Source organism: Stigmatopora argus, chromosome 17, assembly GCF_051989625.1.
Source record: "Stigmatopora argus isolate UIUO_Sarg chromosome 17, RoL_Sarg_1.0, whole genome shotgun sequence".
In the NCBI taxonomy this organism is placed as follows: Eukaryota; Metazoa; Chordata; class Actinopteri; order Syngnathiformes; family Syngnathidae; genus Stigmatopora; species Stigmatopora argus.
Window position 1 is genome coordinate 7,877,497 of NC_135403.1, and position 23,319 is coordinate 7,900,815.

Consider the following 23,319-nt stretch of genomic DNA (forward strand, 5'->3'; position numbering starts at 1 on the left):
ACCGAGATCAATAAAAAGATTATCCACAAATTTCATACACACTGATATTTGTGTAATTGTCAAGAGAACTATGTTGAATTTATATGAACACAAAATGCATTAGCAAAACAATCAGAATGTCAAAACGAGCTGAAGAAGTGCTGTTATAAAACGATTACCTACCTAAAATGACACCCTGTGCACCACGGTAATAACTGGGTGTCAGAGTTCTGAAACGCTCCTGTCCTGCAGTGTCCTGCAACAGAAAATCGTATTTTTAAGGCAGGAAAACAGATTCTGTAAAGAAGCCCAAGGCAGTCTAGACAAAAAGAATGAGACGCGTTCAAAAAAACAGATGCTGAAACAATGCCACATGAGTGCCATCTTCTGGGCAATGGTTAGAAGTGAAAGATTGCACTATACCAGAAAACATTATAGTGAATTGTTGCACTTACCCATATTGCCAATTTTGCCTTATTTCCATCTACGCTGATGGTCTTCACTTTGAAGTCAACACCTAAACAATTAAAAAAGATTAAAAAGGAATCCATGAGTAGTGATTAAACAGACAATAACTATTCATATGGCTGGACCAAATTTACCAAAGAAAAGGTTTATATTGTGGTACCTGAAGCGTGTAAATGAATGTACTTGTACCTCAATTTGATTCTACTGAATGAAATTAATTCAAATACCATTTTCAGTCAAAGATCGCTCTGTAATCTATTGCGACAGTGAGTCTGGTTAACCATTTATCATTCAATTAAAGATCAGTGTTAGCATATAGTCCACATTCTTTGTGTTTTCATTTGGTATTTGTGCGTTTTACTGTTTGTCCCAATGAAATGGCTTAAATTACAATTGAATGAAGATTTGTCATCTATTATAAAGCAAATTTAATCACTATTTTTTTTTTTTTTTACATTCACCAGACTGAGCTGTATCAAACTAATTTGTGAACACTATATGTCAATGCCCAACAGAACTTTCTGCCTATATTTAGGGAAAACTTTTGTTGAAAAAAAATCTTATATTTTGCGTTCAACTCTTCCTAACAAAACTAATTTGGCTGAGTTTTTGTACCGCCTCTCCTATGAATCTTGTTGCATCTATCTTTAGATGTATCTTGTTCAACTGAGCTCATCTGCCTTACTCACCTATTGTGGCTGTTTGCTCTGGGTCAAATGTGTCATCCGTGAATCTTAGGAGGAGGCTGTAGAAAGGATCACAGAAACAGAAGGCTTAGCGGAAACATCAAAATAAAGCACATGGTTATTATTACTTTAACACATAATTGTGTGCCGACAAAGAATAGATGTCAGCGAACTGGCCTACTTAAAATGACCGCAACTTGCCTAATCACAAGATGACATCATTAACATGATGTTGTCAATAGGCAAAAGTTCAGTCTTAACTCCAAGAGATCTCATTGTATCAACGTCTTAATTACAACTACTGATGGTGAGGCAAAGTTCACTGAATTGTCTTTCTTCTAAAGCAAAGTTCTTTTCGAGCAGTGAATATCGAAGCAGCAATTGTACAGTCACTTCACTTCTCTTGGAGACCGCCACACTAAAATGTATTTTGCCCAACTAAGTCTTTATCTGATAAATGGAAGCCTGGGCAGGGCTAAAATCTGCTTTTATATATGAAATCAATGTTATGCCATCTAAAAGCTTTGAGGCATAATAATAGAAAATCGCTTTTGGAAACGCTGCTCTTTGACTCGATGATACACTTACAAGCATTACACAATATATTAGTTGGAATTTACTCTTAATGTTTAGCCATACATGCAATCACAGTAGGAGGGTGGTATTATATAGCATTTTTATTAACCATATACACAGTGTCTATAAAACTGAAATGTGTTTTCTTCCAATGCTATGGATTTATTTATTTATTTTACTCTATGATTTTGCTTGATGTGCAGATCAAAGATTATTAAAAATTCAGTCAAGGACTTTTAAGGATTTTCACACACCCCGTATGGTCAATTACATTTTACTGTACATTAATAATAATTCAAATACTAGTCCCTATTTTGTTACATTATGAGGCTATATATCAATGTAAATTCTTGGAGTTGTTAACTGCTTGTTTTACGTGTAATAGTCTCATATATTACAATTAAGAAAAAGAAAGTACTAATGACAAGATTCAGAAACAGAATTTTGAAAATTACAAAACATCACAGTTTTAAGTGGTCATTTTCACATTCTATGATGATGTTTGTAATGACAACGCAACAAAACAATTATTTTATGGCGCCTGCAGTAACATGTCTGATGAATTTGATATCAAGAAAACAAGGCGTGTGATGTCACCATCATGTTTTCTTGATGGTCAGCTACGTGAGCTAACATTTAGCAAAAAGCTAATTTAATTATAGTGTATTTAAAGAATGCACATCTGGCAGTTATGTCGTGTTTTAAACAAAGACATACAAACTGGTTCGGCGTCAATTAATTGAACAATGCGTGCTTGAGAATGTACTACCTCACGAGGCAGCGTTAGCAATTACCCACGACATCTATTCCCTGCCTGTGTACTTTTACATACCTTGATTTTCCTACACCACTTTCTCCGATAATTAGTATTTTCAGCGTTGTCAGTATGTCTTCTTCCATTACAAAACAGCGATCTGCTCCGTCTACACTGAACAAGGCAAACAACCGATCAAACAAAATCTCCAAACAGCTAGCATTCCTGTTTACTGCTTTTTGGTGGGTTGAGTTTGACAGCGTTTTGGTGATGAGACAAGAGTCCAACCATTTCCGGTAAGACGAGTATAATTTCCGCCTTGTGACTCTGGGAACGTGCGTGAGTGGCGGCCATATTGGTAGGGGCTGCGTTGCATTTAGGCAATGTGATTATGGGAATGCATGGTGCATATCATTTGCTATATTTCTTAATCATTTTTTTTACGAGATTTCCTTATTTTGTTGACGTCAAATTATTAATAAGGTACCTCCCCCTACAATATTGTCAAGTCTAATACTGGGGCATCTTTTTTTGGCTCTAATAGTAAAATACAATTTTAAAAGAAACAAATAAAGTATGTTTTGTAAATTGTGGAAATTTTACTGGTGGATTATTATGCCCATTCATTTTTTTTAAGGGGCCAACGGTTTTGTGGCAAATCAATATTTTTGAGTCAAACTTGTTTGCCAATTTTATTTCAAAATCAGCCATTTATATGCTGGAGTTTGAACGCAGTCTCCAATTAATGATGACTGTCAAATAACCAAGACTACATTTGTCTCCATCTATTATATGAACTAATTTAAACCTAACTTATATTTAAATATGATGAATTTTAAATATGACATTAAACTTGTTATTGTCTCATCCATGTAAAGCCTATGATAACTTGACAGACATCAAATTAGATTTTACAGTTTATTTAATAAATAAACATTACAGCATTGGGGCGATAACATGGTAATTGAAATAAAAGGCACTTTTTCAAACAATACTGTAAAGGCGCAGGTGTGGTGCTTCTGAGGCATTTAGGTGAATTTTGTTAAAATGCTTTTTGGAAACAACAAAGACACACAAAATAAACTAATTCACGTAAGATATTTTTGGCGTGCTTGGCAAAAACATAAAAAAAGGACCTGAGGAAAAGAAAATCACTGTTAATAATAGATGTTTTACAATTGCTATCCTTCATATATATATATTAAAAAAACACCAATATTTCCTAAGTGTATACCTAAGTGGTTTACAGTCCATTCATGATTGCATATCAACCACAAAATGACAGTTCGTTACATTGTTTTTGTGGTCTAATTCCTTCAAAGTAAGCAATATTTAAGAGTGCAATAAAAGTGAATTAGTTCTGAGCTGCAGTCCAAACTACATTTACAAATATTTACTTTTGCAGCATGTCAACCTTGCCAAAATGTAAAACTAAAGATGTACTGTGACTTGATATTGTATTTGCTCTTCAACATATATACACATTGTGATATAATGTGATGTTATGGCTAATGACTGAAGTATCAAAATCATTTTAGATCTTGTCACATAGAAAGACACAAGAGACAAACAGTCAGTGCAGAGACGAGTAGAGGCCGTGAAATGAGCGCACATTTAAGAAGCTAAATACTATTTGTGGGGCATAAATTAATATTTATGATATCTATCTTCAGGTTGATAAAATAAGTGAAATTTTATGCCCACAACAGACCTTTGGTAAGATAGAAATACAAATGAAATTGATGAACTCCTAAGAAATATGCATTTGAAAAGTATATACACATAATGTACAGCTAAAATTCAACAAAAGCATATAAATATGTGTTAGTAAAAATACAGACGCATGTGCATTTAAATGACGAAGCGACGAAATGGAACAACAGAATCTTCCTCCAAATGCAGCAGGTCAAATTCTTCATCATTTGCCTTCATATTTGGGATTTACCACAGTGGTAACAGCACTTTTGTAGATGGGATTTTCACCCTGAAAATGAAACAAAAAATGTCGTCATAATTACATTTCATTTTAAAATCCAAAACTCATTTTCAAGTTCCTGTTAAATTCATGTAGTTACCACAATTTGGTTGTTTTTCCATAATTTAAATTGCACTCAAAACACTACAAAACCATGCCTTTGTGATAATATTTGAAGTAATACACACATGACCGCGTTAAACGTACTTACCAGAAATGGCTTTTTGTAATTGAAATTGATCCTCAAATCCTGTGTATCACAGCACACTCATGCACTTGCTTTGTCACTATTACATTCCTCCTTACGATCCCTTGTAAGCTCAATGTATGATTTAGAATATTGCAAACAGAGAGACAAAAGAAAGATACTGAGAGATAGTGCACACACAAACAGCCCATGCAGGAAAATAAAGTGGAACTGTGAAAGAATACGAACTTAAAGAACAGCAGCTTTACGTCCATAGTTTGGATTCTGGAACTGATTGATAGGACTCTTGTATATGGGGTTTTCTTGCTACAGATAGAAAATAAGCATATCAAGAATTCAGCGATGGGGAGACACAAAAGACTGCAAGACGAAGACTGAGGGAAAAGTACGAATGAAAAGAAATGTCATGCATAACGCAAAAGAGAATCAGAATGAGACTGTTTGTTTAAAGTCAGTGCGCCATAAATTGAGAACTACTACACTAATCCCAGCAGAATTCTGGTGGGCAGGGATGTGATAAAAAAAAGACTAAGACTGCATTGATCCTACCACAAGGTGGCGCTGGTTTACAGCCTATTAAATCGTGCTGCAATTTAGTCATATTGATGTTGGCTGATGACTGAACAGCAGGCAGGAAGTGGGGAGGGAGAAGGGGAGGTGCAGACACTCCCCGGAAAAAGGTTCAACTCTGCCCAGAGTGCATAACATTCCCTAAAAAGTCCATGGAGCGAGCAACATTTTCCACTATATTTTAAACGCCGTACAAAGGCAACCATTTTGGATCCCTTTCCCCAGACGATACTACAAAAATTGCCCCTTTGGCGTAACATTTACAAGCCTGCAATTCTCATCGTCTTTCCCGAATAACACATTGTCATCCCAAACGGTTTACTTTCTTAGCAGAAAACATTGCACCTAAGATCCACAACACCTGTTTTTTGCATCAATATGACTCAGAAGTATCCAGTTTATATCTCGGAACTAGTTTTACTTTCACATCTTTCACATCCTCACCGTGTCCCATTTGGCATTCATCTTCTCCTTCTCAAATTTGGCAAACTCTCTCCTGTCATGAATGATTGTCAGCAGCTTCCAAATGAGCAGAAGGGCTAATCCAATCAAGACAATGCCAGCAACGACACCCGCCACAATGGGGATGATGTCAGGACCAGCAGGACAATCTGAAACACAGCATTGGAACATCAATACAGACGCTCCCCTACTTATGAACATTCGAGTTGCGAACAACGGTACATACGAACATGTCTGCGAATATAGCATATGTCGAAAAATGTTCGGAGAGATGCTGTAAGTTCGTAAGTTAGATTTTGTATTGCGCGCCTTTTTCCGAGTAGTGCTTCTTTCCGCCGCTAATACCGACGCTTGGCGCTGTGAGAGGGAGGAGGCTCCGTAACGTGTCAAGGACGAGGAGGAGGAAGAAACGCCTGTCCCCATGAAGAAATTCGCTCATAGATAAAGCCATCGCACTCTTCGAGCAGCAAGACCCAAATATTGAACGTTGCACAAAGGTTGCAAATCAATTGAATGATGCCATACAGTGCTACCTCATCATTTATGATGGAAAAAAAGAAGAAAAATGTGCAATCGTCGTTAGATCGCTTCTTTCGGCCAGTTTCTAGTAAATCCTCCAAGGAAGATACTCATCAACCCTCATCTTCTCCTCGACCCTCAACTTCTTCCTACATTGAAGTTACGGAGGAGGAAGTAACCTTTAAAACCCATTCCAGCGACGACGAAGACCCTCTCATGATATGAAATCCTCCTCTTCCTCCTCCTCCTCCATCATCTCCTTAAGCATCGAGTACATCTTCCAAAAGTAAGTTAAACTTAATTTTATTTATCTTATTACGTACATGTACATACTGTGTGTTACTTATACACGCCTTAAACTTACTTATATAAACCTTCAATATACTTATATAGGCCTTAAACATAAATTATAATACAAAATATAGCACTGAAGCAACTTACGAACAATTGCTCGGAACGTAACTCGTTCGTAAGTAGGGGAGCGTCTGTACAAATATATCACTGATACTCTCATGTGACAGAATGTGAAGCAACTCAATACTTATTTAATAGTCCAAAACCACAAAGCCTGGAATGAAATAAACATGTCGAAAAAGAACAACCTTACCCAGAGTTTCAACCACATGGACCTCCTTCTCAGTGTTGTTGTTGACAGCGTAGGTGTAGTAGAACCAGCAATCGTTGGCATCTCTTTCTTTACAGTGCATCACGGGGTAGGTGGCATCGTTGGGTTGAGGAAGCTTATCTCTGTCCTTCACTTTAATCAAGTTGAAGTCGCTGCAGTCTCGTTCACATGTTTCCTTCTTTTCACCCGTGCCAAATGCCCGACACTGGACACACTCTCTGGCGGTAACAAAGATCAACAAAAGTGATGAGGAATTTATCCAGTGTAAAGTGATCCCCGGTTGTCTGAACGCTTTCTTTATTCAAATTCCCAGGGATTATTAGCTAACACCCATGGTTTTTATTTTGAGTTTCTGCAGGCCTAGAATGCCTAGTATGGTAGAAGATTACACTGGCAAGCAAAAATTCTAAATATTTCCCTTTTCCTGTATGCTTTAGATCACATGTGTCAAAGTGGCGGCCCGGGGGCCAAATCTGGCCCGCCATATCATTTTGTGTGGCCCGGGAAAGTAAATCATGAGTGCCGACTTTCTGTTTTAGGATCAAATTAAAATGAAGAGCATAGATGTATATTAAATTTCCAGATTTTCCCCCTTTTAAATCAATAATTGTCATTTTTTAATCATTTTTTTCTGTGTTTTTAGTTCAAAAATTATTTTGTAAAATCAAAAAATATATATAAAAAAACTAAAATAAACATTGTTTTAGATCTATAAAAAACTGAATATTCAGGGCTTTTAATCCAGTTCTTTTAATCCATTTATTAAAAAAAAATCTCAATATTATATCTAAAATGGTCCGGCCCACATGAAATTGAGTTGACGTTAACGCGGCCCGCGAACCAACCCGAGTCTGACACCCCTGCTTTAGATAATAATTTGTTAGCCAAACATTTTTCCTATTACTTTAACTTATAATGTTGTTTAATGTATATTCCAGTGCAATGTGTGTATTTTTCCCTTTCATTGTGCATTCATTAGATAGTGTGACTTATACTCAGGACCTCCTTATTATATATATTTTTCCCTTTCATTGTAAATTCTTTGATTAATGCGACTTATAGTCCGAAAAATATGCTACTTGAACTGCCGATGTCAAGTTGTTTTCTGTATGAAGGACTGTCGTCCAAGCCTTTTTCTTCTGACAGGTCAAACTTACTTGTGTTCAGTGCACACCCCTGGACATGTAGGGCATGTTTCACAGGTCGGACCCTGGAATTTGGGGTCAGTGCACTTGCAAGTCCCACATTCACACGTCCCTCTGCCGTTACAAATCTGTTTGTTGCTGGCCAGACAAGTAGCTGTATCCAAAGAGCAGTCGCAGGCGCTTCCACTCCACATGTTGTCACAAATGCATACTCTGCACTCACAACGTCCATTCCCTAACGAAAAGAAAACATTGTCATAAAAAGCTAGATTCAAAATGTCTGTTCAAGTTCCACTAAGCCGCTCACCTCCACACAGTTTGTTCTCTGAACGGTCACAATTGAAGTTGTCACACTCGCAGTATTGCCCACTATAGCGCTCCTCTGGCTTTTCTCTTTTCTTGCACTCGCACGTGCCGCATACACATTCGCCATTGGTGCTGCAAATGTCAGTACCGTTGTCTTTGCGGCAGGTACGGTCCATGTCCTCTGTTGCCACATCATTGCTGCTGCATTCACACTCTTTGCCAACACGTCCTTCGTAACACCTGGGAGATAGAATGAAGCGTTGCATTTTTTTTGGGGGGGGGGGGGGGGGGGGGGGGGGGGTGTCTTGAGGATCCTTTCTGGATTATTTCTCCCTATATGGCCACGTTTTTAGTTAGAGTCATACTTACTTGCAGGCTCCACATTCATAGGTCCCATTTCCAAAGTGGCATTTTTCACTTTTGGCCACACCCTCCTTATGGCATTCACACTCACAAATAAAGTTGAGCGTAATCTCAACCTCTTCTGTAAATCCTAACGGCTTTATCTTGATTGTCTCAGATTTCCCTTTCTTTGGACAGCCTTTAGATGTCACACTGATGCTAAAAGTGACCTGGTGTGGAAAAAAAATGGAAATGTACTTCAGTCTTTAACAGTGGCTATATAGTCAGTTACTCCAAAGAGTCATTTTAATTGTTACCAATATGCATTTTTAAATCATTCATAGGCATTTAACCTATGTCAGACAAAGGCACAGATGTGACTTGGCTAAAGTAAATAAGTTTTTTTGTATATACTTTTTGACTCTGTGCAGTATTTTCATAAGCTAGCTGTATATATGTATTAAAGCAAGGTAAAACAGTAGTAATTAAAAAAAGATCAATTTAATGTGGAATATCCAGTATAAAACCCCACTGGTAGTTTCTAACATGCAATGAAAATAAACCAGTTTGATATTGACCAAATTCAATTCCTCACTTCATCTCCAATTGATATGTTGGAGCATTTCCGTCCATTTTCACCCTCAGTAATTACTCCATTCTTACAGCGGGATGTGTAAGCAATGGTCACTCCTTCTGGAAGCTTGCTGTTCTCCAGAATGACCTCAGATGAAAGCGACTGTCAAACAAAGAATAGATAATAACATGGCTGTTGAATTTTTTCCCTTGCGCTGGAATGTCAGCTGGCAGTTTTGTTTAAACAGTAGGCTAAACAAATAGTTTAAAATGAGGAATTACATTTGCAAAAGTCTTCATAACCCAGAATCCAGGGCAGTTTTGAAAATTAAATAGAACATATTTCAACTATAACATGTAAATAACTTATGGTGTTCTAAAAAAGCTGAAAATCAAACCATTATGCAGAAATTTACTGTCCTAAAGTCATACTTACATTGTATGCATCTATAATAAGATTGATAACATTGCTTGAATTGGCAGACAGGGTGCCCACTGCAGATTTTGGTATCAGATTTCTCAGCTCCTAAGAACACAAAAGACAGACACAATTTGATCCTTCTTTTTAAATTGGTTTAACAGAATTGAAAAAAAAAGGAAAATGAGTACTGCAGTACAGTAGTTTTCGTCTTACTATTCAGAGGAAAACTATTGAATTACACATGTTTTATTGCTCGGAAGCACAGCAGAGCTTCTGTGAGGTCAGACATTGAAAGAACCTTCATCGAACTCACATGGGAAAAGGCTATCGCTGAAAGACACCTGGAAATAATCAAAGATTCTAGGAGGTGCTGCCATTAATTTGTAACAGATGTTTTGGCTTAGTTGTTTTTTCCCCTCAATGTTATTGTTGCATTTATTTATATATTTATACCCTGGGGAGCTACATTGAACATTATCCAAAATGACACATACATGAGAGAAAAACAAAGAATAATATTAAGAATAAGGAGCAATAGTTCTCCAAAAACATGCATAAGTTCTAAAAGACTTCCACAATTTTTGAATATATTAAATATTATAAGAAGTCAGTCAAATCAATCAATCAAATCAATCAAAAGCCTTTATTGTCATCATACACAGCTGCGTATAACGAAATTGGTGGTGCTACTCCAGTGTGTTTTCCCAGTAAAAAAAAAGAGAAATAAGTAATATAAAAATATAAAAAGGATGTGACTTTTTATATTTTTATATTACTTATTTATGTTATGTTTTTGTTTTTTTTACTGAGAAAACGCACTTTGTGGAGTAGCACCACCAATTCCGTTATACGCAGCTGTGTATGATGATAATATAGGCTTTTCATTGATTTGATTGCAAAGTGCGTTTTCCCAGTAAAAAAACATAAATAAGTAACATACAAATATAAAAAGGATGTGACTTTTTATTTTTTATATTACTTATTCATGTTTTTTTGTTTATTTTTTACTGGGAAAAGGGAAAACGCACTTTGTGGAGTAGCACCACCAATTTCGTTATACGCAGCTGTGTATGATGATAATATAGTTATAGACTTTTCATTGATTTGATTGATTGCAAAGTGTGTTTTCCCAGTAAAAAAACATAAATAAGTAATATACAAATATAAAAAGGATGTGACTTTTTATTTTTTATATTACTACTTATTTATATTTTAGGTTTTTTTTACTGGGATAATGCACTTTGTGAAGTAGCACCACCAACTTTGTTATACGCAGCTGTGTATGATGACGATAAAGGCTTTTGATTGATTTGATTGACTTCTTAATCCCGCTCTCACAAAGTTTACCCTGCCAGTTGATATAAATCAATGTAAATGTATCGAGTATTGCTCAAATAAATAAGATTTTAAATTTTAGAGCTTTATCGTAATCTCAATGAGTTTATTCACATATAATATTAGGGCACAACAGTGCAAAAAGAAGAAAGTACTAACTTGGTAAACAGGCTGAAACTCCTCTGTAACAGCAAATATAGTTTGAATGTTGTTGTCACTCAGCTTTTGAACCAAATGAGCAATTGAAGGATAGTCCTAAAGGAGAAAACATTAAAATGTACAAGAAAAGCACATACAAGTCATACGGGTCACGTCTTTTTTGCTAAATTATTTTAAAAAAAAACCTGAACACTTACATAATAGTGGCTCATGGTGTATGAATTGTTTTCCAAGTGACATTTTCCATCATTAGGCAGTACGATGCCCCCTAGCTTGCCATCTCCAGCAAAATGAAAGCCAGCATCAGTGGAAAACACCAGCAGACGAGTCACATTCCTCCACCCAATCTGCTCCTGATAGACAAAGAAAAATAATTCCAATTGCAATTTTTAGTTTCCATCCTGAAATCTGCAAACGATTTTGATTATCGCTAACGCAAAAACGTGGATGTAGGGCCTATAAAACACACGTTCACACATCAGCGCATAAACACAGTTATTGGTTTGGAAATCCTTTGTTGCAAGATAAAATTGTGGAAAGCCAAGGAAGAAATCTGCTTATGATTAGTGCTGCCCACGCAAATTCACGGAATAGGAAAAAGGTTTGTCATATTTTTTACCGCATACCCCACACACAGCCACTTGCATAATTGCATCGAAGCCCCCCTCCGGAGAGTCCAGGTTTCCAGAAATGTGCTGCTGGCCTACAAGGGTGTTGAACCTTTTGCCATCACTGGTGAGCTTAAGGACATTTTTATAACTGAATGGGCTGGTGCAGTTCTGGTCACCGGTACATGGGTTCAACAACTTGGCTGGTGTGGTGCTGATATATGGCATAACTGTCTTCTCCACAAAGGAACCAAAGCCTATGGCAAATTCAAAGCAGGGATGAGGGAATGACATGAGCAAAACAAAGCTTTAAAATATAGATTGTGATCGAAATACTGTACATACCTATCCTAAAGTCAGATGTGATCTTTGACATTTCTAGCATTAAATGGGTTCCCAAAATCTTGACATTTTCCAGATCGTCTTTCATGGAATATGAAAGGTCCATCAAGTAGTAGAGGTCAATGGGATAATCTTCTGCTCGCTTGAATTTCAGGTTGAAAGTCTGGGGCTCACCTATGCGTGCACACAAATCCAATGTTACGGAAATGTTAATCGAGGTAGAGAACAATCACAGAAACAATTTTTTGAAGGCAATTGATCACCGGATCTGAGTGTGAGAGTGAGCTTCTGAGGTTGGATCTGAGTAATTTCTTCTGGCTTTAATTTTTCTGCTCCCTTTCTGCGGTTTGTCACCATTTTGTTCTTGAGGATCTTTTTTTCTCCACGGGGATCCTCTATCAACCTGTCTTTACAACCTCGGCTCCTAAGAGACTGCAACTCGTCACATCGGGTAGAAACCGCCTCTCCTTGTTTTAGGAAGTCCTGAAATCATATTAATTGAAATTGTTGATTGTCCAGGATTTTTTTTTATTATAATCATTCTTTAATACAAATGCTGGGAAATTATAGATGTGAAGTCCCAATTAAAAGATGATGATATTAAAAGTTATACAGCACTTATGAGATGCAGAAAGTACAGTGGTACCTCGACATACGATCTTAATCCGTTCCGGGACTGAGATCGTATGCCGAGCTTTTTGTAACTCGAGCGAACGTTTCCCATTGAAATGAATTAAAAACAAATTAATTTGTTCCAACCCTCTGAAAAAACACCAAAAACAGAATATTGGATTGGAAAAAATGATTTATTTCTTCTAATTCACCATCTATTAACAGAGTAACACATAACTAGTGGTTTAAAAGTGATAAAATGTGTTTAATATAACAAAAATTGGGCAGATTTCGCCGACGGGAGAGAGAGACGCACAGAGGGGACGGGGGGCTGGGGTTCGGGGGGACTTTCCACGACAGCGCACTCGTAACGCAACAAACAAATTTAAATTAACTTGGATTAATATATACAGACACACTCAAACATACGTTTAATGTAACTTTACACAAAACTGAATTCCAATTTTGTTTTAATTTTTTTTAACCTTCGTTCTGGCCGGGTTAGCTGTTTGCCACGCCTCCACCCTCACGTTCGCTATCGATGGGCTGTTTACTGTTGTATTCCCTTCAAAATATTCCGGAAATTATGCACACAAATGTCCTCACAATAGGATAACGCACGACCACTTGCCAACGAGAAGTAGTCTTGAATGAGTGATCGCGGGAGCTAACAGACTAAGGAAGGAATAACAGCCTCCCACGTATTGATTGTGGGTAATGAAGTTTTATTCTGAGAAAGGGTGCCATTGGCTATCGGTGTTGTGTGCACGAGTATACTTCATTACCCAGAATGCCCTCTTTTTGCCCGCGCATGCACGTTGTGCGTTTACTGGTCGATGCGTAGGAGAAACGAGTCTGAATAAATCGTTCAGTGCTCGTATATATCTGTTATACATGAAAGAGATGCGGCAAAAAAAGACAGTGCGCTACAATGATAAACAGCCTCTCATGTCATGGCCACCTGGCTTGGTCGCATCTCGAAATTTTGATCGTATCTCGGGCGAATTATTCGATCAAGATTTTCATCGTACCTCGAGCATGTCGTAGGTAGAGCTGATCGTAGGTCGAGGTACCACTGTACTGTAACTTTTTTCGCTACAGCTTTACAAACAGTTACAGTCCAAAATACGATTATTGCTGTTATTTAGAGCACAGATTCTTACTGGGTCTTTACACCAGCCACATTTTGCTCCAGCCTGGATGCACTCCCCGCAGTATCTGGCATTAGCAGTGATGCACTCATTCCCCTCTGAATGAAAAACAAAGAGAAAAGAATAGCGAGTGTCAGAGTCTGCTGTGCAGCCTCTGCAAAGTAAGCAACCCTGTAAACCCCGTGTTTGCACATCAGTTCATCTGGGAGGCTGCGGTTGAATTGTAATTATAGACAGGAGCGCAATATCCAGCCTCCATTGTTCTCTCTAGAGGTGGAGTTTCAACACTAGTCAATGACATCATCAGGATATAACAAGTAGTCACTCCTTTATCCTGAAAGGGGTAGTCATCACTATGAATAATACATTTTTTATTACAAGCTCACGTCATTGGTATCAAATCAAGTCTACCTTTCTGAGCATTGCAGAAGACTCCTAACAAAGCAGATATCAAAAGCAGTTTCAGGTCCATCTGGAAGAACAGGGAAAAAAGAGATTTCATTATTATATGTTCTGTGTAATCCACAAATGAAATAATATTAGCCCATTTTGACGAAAATGTATTTTCTTAACGAATATCAGATGATTTGGATGGTGCCCCTAATATTTAAACCCTAGACCAGGGGTGTCAGACTCGGGTTGGTTAAAGGGCTGCATTAACGTCAACTCGATTTCATGTGGGCCGGACCATTTAAGATAAACTTAGATAGACATTTTATAAATGGATTAAAATAACTGGATTAAAAATACCTGAATATTCAGTTTTTGATGTTTATTTTATCTTTTTTCAAATATATTTTTAGATTTTACAAAATGATTTTTGAACTAAAAACACTTCATTACAATTATTGATTTAAAAGGGGGATAATCAGGAAATTTAATATACATCCAAACTCTTCATTTTAATTTGATCCTAAAACAGGACCACACAAAATGATGTGGCGGGCCAGATTTGGCCCCCGGGCCGCCACTTTGACACATGTACCTTAGACTCTAAATGGGACTGAAGATATAAAGGCTTGACGGCTTGAATCTGTAAACAGTATGGCTTTAACTAGGGGGCAATAAATTATTTTGTATGTGACTGGGTTTTGGTAATGTGGGCAGTGTTGGCTATTTTCAGTCCGTTGCGTGGCAACCGGCAGATAATTAAATTCAGACACACACGCACATGTATGTGAAAACAATCACAGAAAACACACATTAATATGATCAAGGGGATGCGCACATATGTAGGGCATCAACAGCAGATTGCCTTTCCCAGCAATTTCACTATAAATAGCTTGACCTTCTGAAAGTCCTTCTTGTGTAATGCATATTGACCTCTCGATTGTGTGCAGTTCCTCTGGTCAGCCAAATCGATTGAATCTTAATGCTATTCTTGGGACTTAATAACGATCCTGGGACTGAGTTGAACAGCTGGAAAGAGAACATCTAAGGTCACGCTTTAGCTAAAAGGCTGCCTTTTAAATTTGAATAAACTAATGACAACACATTGGTTATCAGACTTTCTGAGTATTGATAACAGACATGATTCTACAAAGGAGAGGTTTCTTGGTTAAGAAGATTGTGTCTGAACATTTCATTCATTTTATCCATATCTTTGCAAGAGTCGCGGGGGTGCTGGAGCCTATCCCAGCCAACTGTGGTTGGCCAATCTACCCAATCGCAGGGCACATACATACGTAGGGTCAAAATAGAGTGTTCAACTAGCCTATCATGCATGTTTTGGGGATGTAGTGGGAAACTGGAGTACCTGGAGAAAACCCACGCAGGCACAGCGAGAAAATGCATACACTACATAGGAAGGTCAGAATCCACCAGGGATCTCAGAATTGTGAGGCAGACATCTAACTACTCAAACACGGTGCCTTTGTTTGGAATATTCTCGAATATAATTGGGTTACTGTAGATACTGATAAAAGTAAGGATCAGATCTAAGGTTATATAATTGGAAACCTGACTGCATTTTTGGAAAAGAGACTTCAAATCTTGTTTTGTTTGCTTATTTTTGTTTTGTATTGAAAAATGCCATCATAGAGGGGTACACAGAATCACAAAATTAGATGATGATTACAGTAAAAAAACACCTTAATAGCAAACTTGAAATACATCACACATTCATTTTGACCCATCTTATGGCAGAAACGGAAGGGGAAATTTGGAATTTGACCTCTGTTTACCATTAAAGTTCTACATGCTACTGTGAAGATTTTCAAAAAAACAAATCTAATTTACAAACGATGGAACCTAGAAAAAAAGACCCATACGATTACATAAATCACAAACTCCTGAAAGTCATTGCTGAGACAGTTTCCACGAGAGTTCACCAAATGCAATAATGAAGGCAGGAGTCTCTAATCAGAGCTTGATGTGATAACTTATTACTAGTGTTTTAGACCAGTGGCAGTCACTGGCTATTCATAGAAGCTCCATAAAAGTCTACATTCCTTTACGCTGTGGTAAAGGAAGAGCTGACGTTCAATGTGGGGTGTTAAGTGATGCATTCCCTCAGTGCCGGCCGGTGTGAGTGTGCACCAGTGTCCGATTATAAAGACACAGATATGACGGCAGTATAGCCTCAGCCGCTGAGATTAGACCTCCAGTGCTGTTCACTGGCGTGTTTATGTATGTGTCATTAGATAAGACGCACATTTACCCTAGCTGCACCAATACTATTAGATTGAGGGCAATCGTTTTTGGCTACACCTGACCACATATTGACAGATGAATACATATTTTGTTATTCAAAGAATAATTTTCTGAGCCATTTAGCCTCAAGAGGGTGGCAGGGGTGTTCGAGCCTGTTGCAACCAACAAAGGGCAATAGGTGGGATACATCCTGAATTGGTTACCAGCCAATCGCAGATGTTTGATTAGATGAATGAATAAAAAAATGCATTAAGAAAATCTCACCATGAAGTAATGTAATTTAAGCGATGTCAAATAAAGTAAAAAAAGGAATACAAATCTATTCCTTGGCCCTCTTAACTGCCAGTAGGATGCAAAATGGAAATAAAAGTGTGCTATGTGTCTGTGCAAAAGCGTGTGCGGTCTTTTGGTCACCGTTTTTTGGTCGCCGGTCTTTTGGTCGCAGTCTTTTGGTCGCCCGGACCGCGACAACGGGCGACCAAAAGACCGGCGACCAAAAGATCGCCGACCAAAAGACCAGCGAACAATTGACCGTGTACCGTGCAAAGGTAGGTGCATTCATAAAATCAATTGTTTTATTTTCAAATTTATAGTATAAACTGGCTAAAGAAAGGGACATTTTTGGTTTTAAAAAACATGTTATAGAAAACTTTTTATTGTTTTAATTTTACAATCATTTTATTTTTCAATAGTAATATTTTAGTTTTTTGTTGTTGTTAACATACTATAATAATAATAATAATCAGACATAGGACATAACCATGTTTGCAATTCAAATGCAGCTCAGAGAGATCATTGATTTGTCAGAAGTTTTGCAGCTGCAGAGAGGAATGTTCTAAAGAAAACGGCCGTAACTTTGAAGAGCACAGAGCGAGGGAAAAAAAGGAAAAAATTAATGACATGACAGTGTTATCTGCTTCCAAAATCCTCCTCCATAATCCAGAATGATGCAAAACAAATCATTTAGCATTTGTTCACTTTTCTGTGCTGCCTTTAAAAACATCATGTTCATGCATTCATCTTCTATACCGCACATCCTCGAACCGGCATAATGTTTCTATATAAATAGACAATGTGATTCATAACATGAAATAATAAAAAAAGACCCACTGCTAGATTATCAAAGCACACAAGCAAACAATTAATTCACAAGCAACCCAACATTATCTCTATTCTATCAGTTAAAAAGAAGGAAAGGAATGGTAGGCCATGTGGTCTATGTTTAAAAATGAACCAAGATAACTGAGTAAGGAAATTGAAGAGTTGACTCCCCCATGACAAGGATAGAAACCCACTACTATATCACTTCACTTATGTGGAACGTGAGCAATGAAATCCATTGTGTCGTTCCTGTGCAGGCAAAATTCATTTTGCAAGTATAAATATGATGAATACTTTTGGAACTGGAGCTGCTACTTTGGATTTACTATTACAAATGTGATTAAAAAACTACTGCTTTTAATAATTGTATTGTATTGTAGTAGGGAATTGAACTGTTTCAGTCAAAACATAATGGATATGGGAGAAATTAATTTTTAACACACAAACAGAAACATCTGCATTGCTATACGAGCAAAATAAAATAGGTAAATTGTGGCTCTGACAATGGCAAATATTGTAATCATTTTTTCTATTGACCCAAAGGGAGAAGAAGCCACTATTACGGCAACATTAAATGAAACAGCCCTCAACATGCACTTCAAAATTGACAAGGGATATTAGAGGGAAAGAAAAGGCAAAGTCAGCAAAAGCAAGCCAAGTTTGTGGGATCTTTTTTTTGGAATTGAGTCAGGTTCTTTGCCTCAGAGTTGGGAAATATGTGCCGCCTTTCCTGTTTTTCTTGCTTTCCCATTCCTCCTTTGCATGTCTGCGTATGAACATATTCAAAGTGCAGGAAAGCCTTGTTCTTTTAAGAGCATTGTGAGCTGCCAAAATGTTTCACTACCGAACCACTTAGTGTATCCAATAGCACAATGAGAATTTACTCATATGTAACCACATTTATTTATCATTTACTACCACTAAGTCCTTTATTGGGAGTAGACTCTATGTTTGCATTGTCCCGACTAATTTTTTTTTTATACTACTTTCCTAAATTGCAACTTAAAATGGGTAGTTCTGCAGCATTGTATGTATAATAAATTGAGTAACAAAAATGACATAAAACAGCAACATATTTGGAGAGTTTCCATCATGCTTTTTAAACTCATCAGCGTTGTCTCTGCCAATCTTGAACATTCCACAACCCCCTTCCCCTTTCCTTCCTCTCCCACTCAAACCAGCATCACAATCCACTGTTCACTTACAATATGTGATCCAGACCAATGCAATAGCTTCCTTTGACTTCAAATAACAACAAAAAGGGGGCATTTTGGCACAATTGGACGTTACACATCTTCCGACAAAGCTGAAGGACAATACCAAGCAGTCTCCTTTAGTGCCTCTATCCACCCCCTCCCCTAATCATCAGGAAGATCATCTCATGAAGGACAAAAGCAATAAATCAGCCTGTCCTCTGAGATCATGAAAGAGAATCTGATTCCTAATGTGCCCCCCACTCAGTGCTCCCCCTTCCATAAAAGAGGTCCTATGTGATGAATAATACTACTAATGAGAGGGGTGTCTTTAATCGTTAGGTGTTTCCCTGCTTTTAGCAGTATTAAGGGCTAATTGAGGAACTTAACCTGAATGTTTTTTTCAACTTTTAATTGCCAGATGTAATTATTCATTGATATTTTCAACACAAATGCCTTTTTTGTGGTAGTACACAAAAAAATATTGGTAGAGTATTGTGTCCCTATGTCAATGAATCCTTAGCAAGACAGTGCATGCAAGTTTTCTAATTATTATGCAAATTGTTATAGAATATATTACCTTATCATTATAATAGTGCTCAAAAACTGGAGTCTCTCCAATGCCACTATCTCAGTGAACTGGTCCTTCCTCTGCTGAAACACAGGAAACTAAATCACACAGGAAGCCTGAATTATGTTGCTGGAGAAGCAACTACGTCTATCCCAACGACCCCCCCCAACAGCAGCATTCGATGGCAAGCTTTGTAATCAACACAGAAAAAGAGTGAAAGTCAAATCTCAGTCATTTCTATCTATATTATGAAGGCAAAAACCCAAGCGCTCCACACAAAAATATCTGTGTAGATATCTATTTCCTGGGAGAGAGAACAAGAACAGCAGCTCCTTCCTGAGACATGATCTATTTAGATAAAAAAATGACGGCATGTCTGCAGCCTCAGACAAAAACAGCTGTCAAGTATTAATCAAGAAACCTTGTCCAGAATTAGACCTTTCCAGCAGAGCTACTGGTCCACAGCATGTGCTGTTTCTGCCACGAGACAGACTTTACCTGCCCAGTAAACATACATGGTAGCATTTTTTAAATGTGATTGAGCACATGCCTGAAGGAAAGCAACCATAGAGCAGAACACAAGCCAGCTAACAGTAGCCAAGATGTCATAAAGAACTACAGCACCTCTCCAAGTGTGCGCCTGGTCCGTTTACCTCAAAACAAACAGCAACGTCCAAGTTTGGTGTTAATCTGAAGGGGCCCAGCTGTGGCTACCTCTGCCTGTCCGGCCAGAAACTACTATAATAATGAAAAGCAGATGTTTTCTTTAGGCCCCAAGCTTGACACTTGAACTTGAAGGACTCTATTTCCGCCAAAGCAGTTGAGAACTCTGCAGATCAGTAACGATAAGCAATTGATGGTTGTGTTAGCCCTTTTGGGATCAGTAGATACCTGTCAAATGTCATTTTTCAAGAAATATTTAAATGTTTCTGACAGGACATCATGTCCTACATCAGCATCTCAGTACCACTGGGAAACTTAAAGGTATCAGTGTCGCAGCTCGTTTGTCCCTCCTGGCTTGCCGTTGGGTTCGAGCAGCTGCAAATTATTCTTGATTACTTTCTGATGGGTGTATTTAAGCACCACGGAAGTCGTAGTCGGATTGTCCTCTGTGACACTGCATACATCGCTGCAAAGGTACTGTCCTCCCTGCTCCGGTTTTGTTTTGTTTTGGGATGTACAAGTCATTGTTATTTTGTAAAGCTTTTTGAGTCATTAAAATTACTGTCATGAGCACAGTTCGTCTCGCCTCCTCCTGCTTCCCCGCTACTGGGTCCAAATCCCTTTGATCGCGCCACGACGTCCCGGCGCGATCGTAACAATCAGTGACCTACAGGTTTGTAATTACACAAAGAGCAAGCAACCACTTGGAGTTTCAGGTCCATATGTTGTTTTTATTTCTTCCTTCTACTAGATGTGCTATTTCATATCTAATTGTAACTCAGTGGTCATTGTTCAGACTTGACTGTCAAAAAGTCCCATTCACAAAGACAGAACACAGTTTGCATTCTTCATTATGTCACTGATTAATAGTCATCCTAAACAGTGTCGCTCTCTTCTCTGGAAACATGTTTCCATGTTCCATTATGGGATTTGGTTTAATTTGGGACTTCTAGATTGAAAAAAAAACAATGGAGGTCCATGTTAGTGCTCAGTTGTGACATTTAAAAATGATCAAACATGGTGGAAATGCAGCCTGGCTGTATTTTGGCAAAAAAAAGGGTCCAATATTGATTATATCTATGCAGTTTATTACTGTACTGTACTGTACACAACTTTTAAATGTATATTTCTGTTGAAATCCTCATGTTATCTGAAGTCTTGAACTTAGTAGTCTTCAGAGTGATTAAGGCAACATATCTCAGCAGACCCTATTTTGTTACAAAATAGTACGAAAATCCAAATAAACATTCCTGTCCCCTCGTACAGATCAGGCTGTGAAAATAAACCCATTCTGCTTCTATTTTCTCCTTCAACATAACTTTAGCTGCATTTTCATTGGAGACCACAGCAAGCAGGTCAGCTTTCACTACTCCTCAGAGGGTCTTTTAAGGCTGTTTTTAGAAGCAGACGCCACCTAAAAGACATTAAAACTAAATGCAGAGGGGAAAAAGATGGAGAAGCTGTTGGCAAAATAGTTTGCATATGAAACCAGTACTAAAGACACACCCAATAATGCAATTACAATATTTGTTGGAACATAAAGTGCACAGGATTATAAAACATACAACCACTTCTGTCACAGGAAAACAAAAAAAATGGCCTCAGGGTGCACATTTCTCACCCGTCTCACGAGGACAAGTTCACACATAAGGTGTGTGCCACACACGAGAATTGTCACACGTCCACAAAAACCCTTGTGTGAGGTGTGTAAGGCCTCATAAATCAGTTCGGAGCTTGGAACCTGTGACGGCAGCTGTTCTCTGTAAGGCCACAGCCATTTGGATGACAGCTAGCAGTATTATTCGTCCTACACCGATCCATGTATGTCCTTCCTTCCTCAACAATTAACCTTCCGTACAGTCAACCCGCCCCCCTTCCATGTTTCATTCAAACGTGCCCTAGTGTTCCCGACATAACCTCCCTCTCATCCCGCCTCCATTTCCTTGATTAAAATGACTGCGGACTAAGCAACTGTTCATAGGACCTCTTGTTCTCCTCTATGCGGATCTCTCAGCCAATGAATCTGCAGCCTGTCATTTAGTCAATGCACTGGTAAAAATAATATAGGTGTGTCTGGGGATTTTCTAGTAGTCGTCTATGCTAACTATACCAATCAGATCAGTGTGTAGAATCAAGGATGAGGACAGATATGTCATTGGGTAAGATGATGAACCGCAGTGGGTTGCATTATTAGAGCATGAATGGGTGAATGTGAGCTAATATATTGTGCTTTAGGCAACATTTAAAAATGTATAAGTATTTAAAATGTATATATGGTATTCTCCGCACCGATCGCAACAATCTCCAATTTCGCAACTTGACAACAAAGAGTGATTACCAAGAATGTGATCCTAAGCAGTAGGCACTTATTTACCTCAGTACAAAGGATGATTTATTTCAAGCATTTTTGTCTAAACAGCAACATCCCCTGCTGTTAGGTGGGTGACCCCTGAATAATTAAACCTAAGCATTTGAGAAGCAGGAATCACTTCCAAATCACTGTCCACAGATGCCAAAGCATTAATCTTTTTTGTTTGTTTGTATTTTTAAAGTGTACAGATATTTACTACATTATGATGTTGATCACAAACAAACAAGAATTAAAATAACCATTAAATTACTCATCTAGTACCTGAGCACTATGTATAGTCTACTGATCTTGTTTATCATATATAGCATTGTACTATTCAAAACAAGGAAAATAAATTAATACTATATTCAATGTCAAATTATAGTAGAAAGGAAAGTCAAACTGCCCACGTTATCAAGCACAAAATACATGAATAAAACCATTTAAGTCATTAGTTTTATAATGGCACAAGATCAACTGATCTATTATTTACCTTTGTATGAAAGTGGTATTCCCGAATGATCACCCTGAAGATAGCAGTCCACCCCCCGACGATCCGCCACAGCAGCGGCGGTGTAACTCACCGCCCCGCTGGCACTGAACCACTTTCTCCACACAAAAAAAGGAGAAAATAATTAAATAAAGTTACAGCAAATAACCGCTACTCCAATGTACAAAAAAGATTTAAATGATCTCCACAATAAAATAAAACGTGAAATGGAATGAAAAAATATCTCAGGAGCGCCTGGTGAGTTTTTAGTAAACTGAGAAGCTGACACGAAGCTCCGGACCCAAACAAACATACCACGAAATGCAACCCCTTAAAACGTTTTACTTCCGTTTGCATAATAAAATAAAATAAAATAAAATCTGTCTTTAACCTTTATAATTCCATAACACTTAAAAACAGCATATTGTAAAAAACCTGGTAAACATTTTTTTACAAATAAAACAATTTTACTGTCGTTAAAGG

At 37.8% G+C, this 23,319-nt stretch overlaps 2 protein-coding genes across 4 annotated transcripts in view; both read right to left on the reverse strand.

Annotated features, from left to right (window-relative positions):
- The window catches only part of LOC144091660 (ras-related protein Rab-18), a 36,140-nt gene extending 33,383 nt beyond the window's left edge, over positions 1-2,757 (reverse strand). Inside the window, exons 1-4 of one of the 2 annotated variants that reach the window (XM_077624184.1) lie at positions 2,542-2,757; positions 1,137-1,192; positions 435-496; positions 163-235 (exon numbers count right to left, since the gene is read on the reverse strand). In XM_077624184.1, coding sequence (XP_077480310.1) covers positions 163-235; positions 435-496; positions 1,137-1,192; positions 2,542-2,609 — 259 coding nt within the window. In that variant the 5' untranslated portion in view covers positions 2,610-2,757. The remainder of the gene's footprint in view (positions 1-162; positions 236-434; positions 497-1,136; positions 1,193-2,541) is intronic. The other variant, XM_077624183.1, reaches the window with a different exon arrangement.
- A 610-nt stretch (positions 2,758-3,367) lies between these two features.
- Positions 3,368-23,145, reverse strand: itgb1a (integrin, beta 1a). 2 transcript variants are annotated; one of them, XR_013305908.1, is made up of 17 exons: positions 22,840-23,145; positions 14,228-14,288; positions 13,829-13,914; positions 12,317-12,536; positions 12,057-12,227; positions 11,730-11,968; positions 11,301-11,456; positions 11,104-11,199; positions 9,625-9,714; positions 9,211-9,351; positions 8,643-8,845; positions 8,275-8,513; positions 7,980-8,202; positions 6,805-7,040; positions 5,661-5,827; positions 4,650-4,952; positions 3,368-4,447 (listed from the first exon to the last, which is right to left on the reverse strand). XR_013305908.1 is itself a non-coding variant. In XM_077624564.1 (16 exons), exons 2-16 carry the CDS (start codon positions 14,286-14,288, stop codon positions 4,382-4,384), a joined length of 2,394 nt encoding a protein of 797 aa, XP_077480690.1. In that variant the 5' UTR covers positions 22,840-23,145; the 3' UTR covers positions 3,368-4,381. The 2 variants fall into 2 exon arrangements, 1 of the variants encoding a protein (XP_077480690.1); XM_077624564.1 differs by lacking the exon at positions 4,650-4,952.
- Positions 23,146-23,319: the final 174 nt, after the last annotated feature.

Coding starts and splice junctions, on each gene's coding strand:
- itgb1a (XM_077624564.1), bottom strand. CDS start 14,288: ATGGACCTGAAACTGCTTTTGATATCTGCTTTGTTAGGAGTCTTCTGC. Junction 11,457..11,729: donor TGCAAGTGGCTGTGTGTGGG/GTATGCGGTAAA, acceptor TTTGTCTATCAG/GAGCAGATTGGGTGGAGGAA. Junction 8,846..9,210: donor ACATATCAATTGGAGATGAA/GTGAGGAATTGA, acceptor TTTCCACACCAG/GTCACTTTTAGCATCAGTGT.